Below are 11,849 nucleotides of genomic sequence, written 5' to 3' on the forward strand. Positions count from 1 at the left end.
CGGTCCACTCGGGCCCCACGATGCCGAACGGCGGGCATCTCCTCACGGCCCTCCTCCCACGGTGACAGCAGGGGAGCCCGCCTACAGCAGCACACGACCGGCCCACCCCGTCTGCTGCCGTTTGGGTAGTGACTCGAGGTAGGACATGATGGACAGAGTAATGAAAATACAACGAAAAAAAAAAAAGAGGGAAAAGCTGGGGGTGAAGCTGGGTGTTTCATTGCACCTGTGTCTTGTGAAATAGATCAGAAAAGACAGCCCAAAACTCTCATTTTTGATAGTAAGGTAGAGGAGACAGCTCCACCCTTCACAGAAATCAGGCATAAATCTCCATTTGCTGAACCCCTGTGCAAGGCTATGAACAAGGGGGAAAAGGAAAGAGAGGAGACTAGGCATTAGTCCTAAACTCAGGGACTTCAAAAATTTAATTGCCTCTCACTTTCCGCCTCAGAAGTCATTAGTTTTTGGACACAGGGGAAAAAAGTAAACAGTGAAAGGAGGTTTTATATAAGTATTTTACTCCCCCTCTCCTTCCCTTACTATAGTCTCTTCAGCCCCTGCTCCACACTCCATCTGCCCTTAACTACAGCTCATCCACATCCATTTGCCTCTCCAGCTCCCAGCTACGTATCCTCCACCTAGCCAGCTCATCGCTGTCATTCCACATCACAATCCCTACCCTTCCCTCAGCACAAGCACTGAAGTTGAATGTAACATTCAAAGTTGTAGAAAGTTTCTACTTTGTTCTTCTATCTCCCCGCAGCCTATCAGCTTTGTTTTGCTTGAGGAAGCAAGGTGTGACAACAAAACAAAAAATACACAAACAAGACAAATAATAGGAATTAAAGTGAACACAGTTTGTTCCATTGAATACACCACATACCTAAGCTGAGTGAATTCACGTGTGGGATATAAACGTTAACCTGGTTTCCTAAGAAAAAAGGAAAACAACACCTCACCAAATGCTTTTCCATTATACTGTGCATGTGGCACCTGTTTCTGCCCCACAAGGAAATCCATTTCAAACAGAATTTGACAAAGGGTGATACAAATAACTCCCTCAAGTTTCCATTAAAACAGGTGGCAGGGTAAGGTACAAAAAACCCCTTAATGGTCCCAGCAGAGGTCAAGGCTGAAGCAAGAATTCAACCTTTGACAAAGAATCCACAGATCTATGTTACTCTCATGTATACTTCAGAAACCAGACACCAGCAAGTCCCACCACAAGATGCACTGATACAGGAAAAAAAGATTCCTTAGTTCTCCTGCATGTGATGCTACCTTTGTATTTAAATGGCAACATAAAAACCATTGCCCATATACTAATTTTATTCTTTTTTTCTTCATAAACCACAATGAAACTGTCCTATCCCCTAACCATTCACTTGAACTTACCTGGACTACAAGAATTTTGTTTTATTATTATTAAACGCATAAAATACAGCTGCTTAGAAAATGGCTTAATCTGTAAAATCCCATCCCTAAGACAGGCACAGACATTATACACACACTTTATAGACTGAGCCAGAATATTATTTTTCCTTCCAATTACCTATTCATGAATTGCTTCAAGTAAAGTATTTTTACAGTAAGGTTGTATGTTTTAATACGTACGCATACAAAACCAGCTGTAAGTTATATTCAATAAAAGATAATGGCTGCCTTCCCTAGAGTGCTTTCAAAAAAATAAAAATCCTGCAAGGATTAAGGCCTCTTCCGTCTGTCCTACAGATGCGGTATCCGACAGCTTACAAGTGTTCAATTTGTAATTCTGAACAGAATAGAGATAAATCCGTAAGGCATTTCAGCCCCTTTTTTTCCTTTGGGGTGGTGGTGGGTGGAAATTGGCATTTCTAGGGCTATTTCTTCAGAGGTGATTAAGTACTCCTCTCCATTACTGTTTTGTTATTTCAGCAGCCGTTTTCTCTTTTTCAGAAGTGCATCTCGAAGAGCCAGCTAAATATGAAACAAGAGTGGAATATTCAGGTAAGGAGAATATTAAGTAAGGAGACAACACTATCACGTCAACAACCCTCTTTCGATAGTGAGAAAAACACCAATAGCTTATCAGCTCAAACTGGGAGCAGTAACTGGCAAACGCTAATGACTACACTGGCAGAAGCACTGTGGTTGTTTAGCTAAACTCAACAGTACAATTAAAGAAAGAGTTGGGCTTCAAAAGAGTTTCAGTACATCATTAGCAGATCCTATATAATGAAAAAGATTACAGTAACATAAACTGTTCTTCCACTGACTCACATTCAACTAGAAGAGATCAAGAGAAAACTTCCGTCCACCTGAGAAGTAAGTAGGATTAAATGGCATTTTTTGAAAGAGTATTACACAAAGCTGCTTTTCAAGGGGGGAAGGAGGGATGCTAGAATTTTTACAAGTGCCATATCACTCTAAAGAGACTTTGTTGGGAAGGGGATTTAGCTCTGCACTACAGACAACAGTCCATTTTATTCTACCACCAAAGAGGGCAGCAGAACACAGTATCCTACAAGTACAGTACCTCAACCCACTTCTAACAAGTGTTTCCAAATCATGGTCAACAGAACTGATGCTGTGGCTTAGCTTTAGTGTAAAAAAGTATGAAAAAATTCTTCTTTCACTGTCTAGCTGCTACAGTTACATTCGAAACATTAATCGGGAGTAAGGGCTGAAACCTTTCAAGATGGCTTTTTAGAAAAAGTAAGCCAAGTACAAGAATCATGGTAAACAGCAGTTTCCTAAAAGTGCCTGGATTGTTCGTTTGCAACGTTTTTTCTGTGCTTTGAGAGCTGGGTTAATGTGGTCAGCCTTATTTGGGGGGAGGCAGAATGAGTGCAAATAAAAATACTACAGAGAATATTAGTCCAAGTCTTCCTGTTTAACAGAAACACTTAACACACGTTCTCTCTATTGAGTCTATAAACAGTTTCAGTCTCACTGCTCTTAAGGCAACAAATTGCAGACAAATATACATTATCCTAATGATATGAGCCTGGAAACAACTCACAAAGGAGGGTTTGTAAAAGAAGCATCTGAATGCACTCTAGCACAAGACAGAGCCTAACAAGACAAGACAAAAATTAACACCACACAGAAACAAGACCCCTGCATAATTGGATTAGTCTAGAAGTTTTTCTTGGAACATGTTCAAAGGAGTTCAATTTTATAACACCCTGCAAAACCCTAGACTGGCCATCTGCCAGGTCAGATAAAAGGATTTTAAGGCAGATTGTTGTTGTTAGCATAGACTTACCCTGCCAAGGTGAAACACAGCAGGGCAAGGCAATATGCCTACCCCCATTCTCTGGCAACAGCTGCCACAGTTCAGGCGTTATCCCCAGCTGAGGTGCATCACAGGAGCAGGGGGCTCCCTGTCCACACTCCATTCTTGCCAGCTCATCTAACCCCAGACACCTGGGGGACCTATGTGGGCTCCCTGCCCAATGCCTTCAGGAGCAAAGTCACACCCCAAAGTTTCTGCCTTGCCTTTTAGATATCCCTTCAGCTACCCTTGGCACAGCCGCCTGCGGGAACACACAGTAACTGGACTGCCGAATACATGTTTGTAGCTTGTATATCCTTTCACAAGGGCTGTCTTGAATCCTGTATCAGCCCTGTGGCCAGGCTTATAGCTGAGGAAGCAGCAGAGTGTAGGGGCTTCACCACTGAGAGCAGCATATTGTGAAACTACTGGGGCAGGCTAAACTGAAGCGATTAATTTTTTTCTGAACAGTTTCAAATAGCTAATAAATAGCACTTATGTCTGTGCCTTAAGTACATTTCTGGCAAGCTATTAGGTGACGCCAAGGCTAGGACAGACAAGTCCATAATATGACGGTAACAGGAGAAGGGTCAAAGGAAGAATATGGGCAGTGAAGAAACACACTAAAAGCTTGTCCTGAAAAACAACTCCTCCGTATCAGGGCAACATTTCTTCTATCACAGGATTATTATAGTCAGGATTCTACTATGATCTTCTTTAATTTACATAAAGGAAAACAAACCACATCATCATTGCCTTCCTAACCTACACATGACTTTGCAACAGGGCTTGGTCCTCAATGCATATTGAAGAGAAGAGACTGACAAAAGCATTCTTCACCACCACAACCTCCAATATACCTCCTCTGGGGCAGGATTCAAGGGAAGCCACCTAGCCCACAGTCCTTTCCGACAATTAAACAAGCAAAGTAAACAGCAATGACTTAGGGCACAAGATAGACAGCACTTCACCTGCATCCTAAGTTCAATGCTCAGACTGCCCCATCTATTTTCACCATTAAATATTACCTGTTTTTCCCTGAAAGAACGCTTATTTTTTGTCCGGACGCTGTGGCTGTATCTCATCATCATGAAGTTCTTGTGCTTTTTCTTTTCTTTGTTGGAAGAGCTGGCAAATGGGTTAATTCTTGTTTTCTTTTTCACAAATTCTTTTCTGTCTGTTTTCCCAGCCTAGAATAGACAACGTAATATAATAAGGGTGTCGTAAAAAACCCTACAGTTAACATCAGCTGCTAAGGCAACAGGTTCTACGGCAGTAACAATAAATCGAGGTTCAGCGTGACTTTCTGTATACATTATATGCATTCTTCCATGCTGGCCCTATTAAGTGACAGTGAAAATTGGATGCGTCTTTGTATTTTCATTGTCACCTGTGACCAGCAAGAGGCTGTTTATCTGTTACAGCAAAACACTACACAGAACATTTCTTAAAATGCAGACGGCAGCTAGGCACCCGTCTTACAGATGCAACCCCACCACCTCCTCCTTCTGCAGGAGACAAAACCACAAACCCAAATCTAGCAAGACAGAGGACAGCCAAGTTACTCACCATTGCAGTTGCCAATCTGGTCTCCTTGTCTGATTTAGGCTTCTTATGCAGATGTTCAATATCTCTGAGTGAAAGCAACTCTCCCCTACACACAGAAAAATCCAACAAAAGGCCATCACACACACAACTTCATTTGGCAAGAAAAACAAAATGCCCTCCAGACCCTCCGTCTCTCACACCATTGTCTTCCTATAAACTTTCACACAAGCACTGCTTGTTCTTTCACTCAGGCTAATCCTCGTGCTTGGGACAATCCTTACAAAAGGCTCTCATTACTGTTTTTCAAGTCCTGCATTAACCACAAAGTTTAAGAAACTCTGGAGATATACTCCGGAGATATGCAACTACTGCTACAAAAACGTGCCTATTGGTCTGAACAAGCAAAACAGTCCCATAGTTCCCATCGGCCCCTCACATCTTTTCTCCCAGGTATAAACAAATCCCCCAGGCCAGGAGCCCTTCTAGGCTGTGTGGCTGTTTGCCACCTGTCACCAGGGGATACTGACCAACAGCAGAGCTCTGTGCCCTTCTGCAATTAAAAGTTGTATCACCAGGTTGTAGGGAACAGAAAGCATTCATCAATATTTCATATCCTACCTGCCCTCCTCCTCTTCATCATCTATTTCAATATTTTTCCTCTTGGCAGCTTTGCCAGGTGCAGAATTAAGTTCTTTGGAGAGCTGGGCAAGGCGTATCTTGTGGAAGTCTTCTTGGGTTAGCAGCCTGCTTGTACTGACTGCTGCAGCTTTGGCTTTTCGTTCCTCTATGGGCATGCTTTTCACCTTCTCTGCCTTTAGAAGAAAGTGCAAAGGAATCATCTGGAGCTTTGCAAATCACTTCTGTGCCATAATCCATGACCCTTGCCTCCCAAATACCTATGTAGGGGCAATATTGTTGGGAAATGCTATAACCAGCTGTTCGGGTTCTTCATAGTCTTATATTCAACATGTATTATCAGAAGAAAGAAGTACTTCCACTCCTTCATATTTCAGAGTGAATAAAAGCACTCATCATGTAAATATCATAGCTTTGAAGGAATTTAGCACTGGGACAGAATTCCCCCATTTCTCCCCCTCACCCTAAGAACATGCATACTTTTGCACAGGTGCTAAATAGTACTTGAACCTCACCGATTCTGGTCAAGTTACTACGCGGCCCTGTGCAGTTAGTTACGAGCAGCCACACGAAGGTACAGAGCAACAGCATCTGGTCTGCTATTAACGAGACTTATTTGTATTTGGGGTAGAAGACACTTAGAACTCACTACTTCTTGCTGCTCCTCATCTGAGGAGTGGTGCACATCAATCCATTCTCCATCTTCATTACCTTCTTCTTCACTCAGACTAGCACTTTCCCATCCATCTGCTCAGGGGAAGAAGTGCACAGTGTTGTTAATACAGATTTGGTTTAACTGCTTGAGTTTGAAACAATGTCACACCGGATCAGAAGCTCTCACCACCTTTGATTACCTATCAGCTAACTGCATGTAGCCCAGGGACATGCTTACCAAACAGGCAAGCTGTAGGGTCTCAGTATGCCAGCCTCAGAACTACACAGACATTACAAAGACATAAGATACTTCACACATCTGATCGGTATTTCTTCATGATTTTTAGAAGACATCCACAGTTGAACAGACCAGCAGCTCCCAAGCTTTCCCACTGGCAAGTTCAGCTACCAAATTCCGTCTGGCTTGCAACTGATTCAGGGCTGTGCAAAAAACCTCAGCTTCAATTTCTTAACGGACCCACATCACGTGCACATTCAGTTATGTACACCAATTTTTATAGTGATAATTGCATATGGCAGTGTGAGATCTTCGAAAACACACACACGCACCCCTACAACAGACTCCTTAAAACAGCTGGTGTATTTTGTCATTACTGTGAGCTGCAGTCGCCTTAATACATTTATTTATCATGAGCTTTCGACAAACCTGGAACAACGGTGATCAGAGCCTTTACAGGAAATGCATTTACGTACGCCTCATTCACTCAAAACCAAGCCAACCATAGAAAATACCCAAAGCAGCTTGCAACACATCAGTGTCACAGCAAGCTGTACCATAATGTTATGCTTTGCAAAGCTTAACGCTCATCTGAAGTTCAAGATCCTCAAAACGAAGTGCATTTGGGACAGTCTCTGAAAAAACACAGTAGTTAACAGATGCTAATCCTTATTACACTGTTCAGTAATGGTGTTCCCCGCTCCCTGCCATCTAAACCAAGGAGGGAAGCAATGCAATTTATAGCTAAGTTACTTCCTACAGTATATGCATCGCTTTTCTTCACTGTCGTTCAAACTGACTGATGTGCTAGTCATCAGCTTCAGAAACTGAAGCAAAGAAGATTGTTATACTAATCGCTGCATTCACATGCGTTAAGAAACGTGACCTACACCAGGGTGTTTATTCCTCCAGTACACCTCCACTACACTATCTCCAATGCCCTCAGGCTTGATTTGCCAAACTCTTCGGGCTTGATTTTCAAGTCCCTCCCCATCTTTTTTTTTTCTCCCTATTCAGGCAAGGCATTCCATGTTGTGTGGAGCATTCACACAGGAAGTGAATTAAAGAAGCCAAATACTATTTCTAAGTACTATTTCAGTGTTTTATAATACGCAACAAAAACTTTCCTTTAGGAAGAGCTGAACATACGAAGTTGCATAGCTGTACGATGTCCGTCCCTTTGCTTTTCCAGCCCTCAGTGTCTATCATACAAAGCAACAGGCTTCACGGGATAAATTGCACTTACTCGAGGATAGTATCAGTGCTTCTTACTGAACAAATACAGACACGTGCAAGCCATGCAGCATGTGACAGCAGCAAATGAAACGCACGAACACCAAGTTTTACGTCCAAATAAAGTCTTAGTGACAATGACGCTCAAAATAGAAGTGGTAAAGAAAAAAAGGCCAACCTTCCTCTTGGGTTCCTCCCTTTTCCTTCTGACTCTCAACATCCAGTACTTCTGCTCCTGGAATATAATCTTTGGCATCCAGTTCTCCATATTCATGAATCCTGGCTTCCAACGAGGCCTCAGTAGGCTTACCCTGTAAGTTAACAAAATACATGTTAACCAGGCTGCTATTTTAATGCCCACAAATCCATGAAAAAATCTGGGGGAGAGGAGGGTGCAGGTGGAAAAGAAATTCTGCCTGATGAAATCAGAAAAGATCTTGAATTACTAAAAAGTTGAACGAACTCTAGGAAGATAGTCAAGCTTCTGCAGCACGATCCTTCTGTCAATCAGTTTGATAAATTTGAACTAAGGAAGTCTTGAAGTAAGAGCACATCACATCAAAATGCAGCAAGGAAGCAGGTAGGGGAAGAACACAGGCGTGATTCCACCTCATTCTCAAGAGGCTATGAGACCAGTTATCAGCATCATTTTTGAGTACGTGAGCCTATATTTATGGTATATGCAATGCACATAAAACAACACTTACCCTGAATTTCTTCTGCAGCATCTCTGGATTCAGAGAACGGAAAAGGTGTATCAGAGTTCTTGCAGACATCATCACATCTACCCAGAAATAAAGAGAGTCAAGAATAAGTAAAGCAGAACTCTGAGCAAACTGAAAGCCCACTCACATAATCAGCATTTACAGCCTGCTCATGCCTTTTCTGAAGTTCTAGCTCCCTCCAATTTCTCCAATGCAGGATCCAGCTCTTCCTTAGGGCTAAATCTTTATTAGCAAGCAGTTTCCCTTCTTCAGTTTTGTCAGTTAGTTCCCCTGCCATAACTACCTTTGACTGTTTTGTCTGCTATGTATTACGCTCAAAATACAGAGAAATGCAACAGACATTGAAAATGATACCTCTCAGCCCACATAAAAAACAATTAAGACATCACTATTATGAAGGCTATAACAATGGAGGACCAGACGATACAGGAGATGAAAAGATCTAAAAGTCATATCTGTATAATACACTTACTTTTATTTTTATGAGTCTTGTACTGAACGAGGTCTTGGAGCAGATCTTCGGTCATGGCTAATGGACATCTCGCAGTGATTTCTTTTATCGCATTGATTCTAAAAGATTGGAAGTGAATTATTTTCTGAACACCACAGTTGGGAGAGACTCTCACTGGCCCAGTAATAGACTGAATTATCTGGAGCTTGAAGAACCTTATACGGCATTTATACAACATTTAGTGTAACAGAGGAGAACATCACAAGGAGCCCTCTGTGCCATGGTTCCTCAAAACCCTCCATCTTTGGCCCATACTCTACTCTCCAGCTATTATTTTGTCTGATCCTAGGCCTCAGGATTCTGCAAGCGAAGTCTGGGTCCAGGCAGACAGGAAAAGCAGTCAATCACCAGCCCAAGAAAGAAAATACTTACACCAGAGCTTTCACAAATACCTCTCTTGACTAGTCAAAGAAAGTACATTACAGTTTCACTAACAGCAACAGTTAAATTTGTTGTCAGTAGCGAAATTTCATCCATAAAACATCAAAGTTAAGAGTCTTGAACTACAACGCTAGCCACTCACTGAGTATATGAAAATATATTAATTCACAGAGAAGAGCCCTCAAAGTAGAAATAACAACATAGAAGAAGGATGAAAAATACAAGACCAAACAACAAAGCAAGAAAAAAAACACAAAAAAAACCAGCACCATCATGAAATCCAGAAAAGTTAAGTTACAGCGCTAAGCGCAGAAACCCATCGTTCTGGGGAATTTAAAACACTGCCAACAAAAATAAGGGAGTTTTATGCTTAGATACTGTCCTAGCTTGTTTTTATTCAAGCAGATGCTTGAAAGCATAGTACAAATGACAGGAATAAGTTGCAGGTGGTTTAAAAAAGAAAAATATTTTTCCACATTCAGAGAGAGTTTTACAGTTTTTATAAGATTCTGTACCTACCCTACGGTCATGACCTCCCCAGAATTCTTGTCCGTGACAAAGTTGTTGGCAATGGTCATTAACACTGACTGGATAATCTGAAAATAAGAAAAAAGGTTAAAAAAACTTAATGCATATTTGCTAAAATTGTGAAAATGATTACATATTATTAACAGACAACAGAGCCCTTTTCACAGGAAGACAGAGCTCAGACTTGTCACTATGGCCTGCAAATATTTCCTAGGCACAAATTCTCCCACAGAAATGAAGACATCAGACATGGGCGGTTTTTTCCCCTTCGTACAAAACAGTCCCTTGGAACTTGCAGAAGTAGCCAAAATTACCATAAGCTTTGCAAGACCGAGGGTCTGACCAGATTCCCTTCTCCCCCTCCCCATGAATTCATTCAGCTGTATTTCCATGCTGGCCTGCTGTCCGTTTTTAACATCACCAGACACAGGTGAAGAACTGACCTCGGGCGGTACTAGCTGATGTGAAGCTTGTGCAGCAAACAGAAGAATCTTTGTCACTTCTGGAAGAAAAGTGGGAAGAAGATGTCAAAGTACATTGCTGCAGCTTAGTCTGGCCAATAAACACAACCACCATAAGAGCTAACTCGACAAGCTGCTCAGTCTAACTCTCAAAGCCATTTCAGTCTCAAGTTATTTGGGACAACCATTTCTCCTCTCCCACCAAGCATTAGGAACTCATCTGGTCTCCACCCCAGCAGCAGTGCAGGCCCTTAACAGCCAGCTAAAATGAAAAGAAATGCTCTAGAACTAGAGCGAAACACCAGTAAAACAAAGCAGCAAAAGGCAGTCACTCTTTGCTCACCTGGTCAGGATTTGCAAGGAACTAGGGAATCAGTAGATTAATTTTATTCCATTACTGGAGTTTCTCAAATGCTCGGGTAAGGCACGTTGAGTGCACACAGCTTCCATAAAATTCCAAAGCGCTTTGCACTTCTGGCAATCAGGGCCTTCCACTTCCTACTTCCTACTACCTACTAAGCTACTGCTGCGTATTCATTTACAGCACCACTTCTAAGAACTGACTGTACACGTGACATGATGGACCAGCAGTGTTAGCTACTAGTAGCTACTTACCTCTCTGATGGGGCTGTAAGAATCTCTGAACGAAGGGGTAGAAATTAAAAAGAAAAAGCTGCAAGAAAGAAATAAGTTGTAACAGATGAGCTTCTTGTCTTTTAACTTGAGATCACCTTCATAGGCTGATACGCTGTAAAACAAGCAATGATTCTATACAGCTTGCTCTCCAAATACCTATGATTTTATTCCATGATGCATTCTCCCGTCTTGAGCTTGATATATGTGGAAATGACTTGTACAAAGGAAATACAAGGCTCAATCCCAAGCTCAGTGAAATCCAGAGTGGTTCTTGTTAGACCGCACAGAATTCAAATTAGGGCACCCTGCTGCACAACCCTACAATGTGCCACTTCCCTTCACCTCGGGGACACAATCTTCTCTCCCAAAACAGAAAGACTCCATTAGTTTTGATCACACTTTGGTTGTACCTTAGAGGGTGCTGTTCATGCACAATTGCTGGACTCCTTTGAAAAGCCTTTCTCCTTTGAAGAACCTCCCAGGAGCACGCACATGTCGAAGAAGACATGTTTCCTCTATTTGGTAGAGACAGCTCAGCTATTCCAGACCAACAGCTTTCTCTAGCAGAGCTCACTTAGTACCACACAAGTCTACGCCACTGCACCATTCCATGAGGCGCACTGGCAACTATCTGACCATACATCTGCACTTTTCAACATACAGCAAAATTAAACCTCATTTTCCAGAGGCCCAGGGCGTGCCACCACCCAAACCAGGCTGGCTACCATCAGACCATTATGAAATTATCCGAGTATGTACCTCGTGTATTCCAACTAGCCTAGATATTAGGTCCATGAGCATCATCTTCACTTCAAATCGTTCCTTACAGTTCTCCAGCTGCTTCAGCAGTTTCTCTGCAAAGTCTAAAAGAAGCAATAAGAGATTTGTGGTAGACTTAAAGAGCACAAAGCAGAACTCATCTGGGATTAGGTTAAAAAAGGCAGTCAGTTTGTTAAGCCCCCAGTGCCCTCGCACAGAAGAAATTAAAGGTGGCCAGAGCGCTTCTCCCAACAGGTTATTTTTCTTCTCACATGCCTAGAAG

General features: G+C 42.1%; 1 protein-coding gene across 1 annotated transcript in view; it reads right to left on the reverse strand.

Annotated features, from left to right (window-relative positions):
• Positions 1-841: 841 nt before the first annotated feature.
• Positions 842-11,849, reverse strand: part of SDAD1 (SDA1 domain containing 1) — an 18,586-nt gene continuing 7,578 nt past the window's right edge. Inside the window, exons 12-23 of the mRNA XM_009324046.1 lie at positions 11,567-11,670; positions 10,787-10,844; positions 10,154-10,212; positions 9,702-9,778; positions 8,763-8,860; positions 8,273-8,349; positions 7,744-7,876; positions 6,090-6,187; positions 5,423-5,616; positions 4,826-4,910; positions 4,285-4,446; positions 842-1,956 (exon numbers count right to left, since the gene is read on the reverse strand). Of these exons, the coding sequence (XP_009322321.1) occupies positions 1,906-1,956; positions 4,285-4,446; positions 4,826-4,910; positions 5,423-5,616; positions 6,090-6,187; positions 7,744-7,876; positions 8,273-8,349; positions 8,763-8,860; positions 9,702-9,778; positions 10,154-10,212; positions 10,787-10,844; positions 11,567-11,670 (1,196 nt within the window). The 3' untranslated portion in view covers positions 842-1,905. The remainder of the gene's footprint in view (positions 1,957-4,284; positions 4,447-4,825; positions 4,911-5,422; positions 5,617-6,089; positions 6,188-7,743; positions 7,877-8,272; positions 8,350-8,762; positions 8,861-9,701; positions 9,779-10,153; positions 10,213-10,786; positions 10,845-11,566; positions 11,671-11,849) is intronic.

This window comes from Pygoscelis adeliae, unplaced genomic scaffold, assembly GCF_000699105.1.
Source record: "Pygoscelis adeliae isolate BGI_AS28 unplaced genomic scaffold, ASM69910v1 Scaffold55, whole genome shotgun sequence".
NCBI classification, from domain to species: domain Eukaryota; kingdom Metazoa; phylum Chordata; class Aves; order Sphenisciformes; family Spheniscidae; genus Pygoscelis; species Pygoscelis adeliae.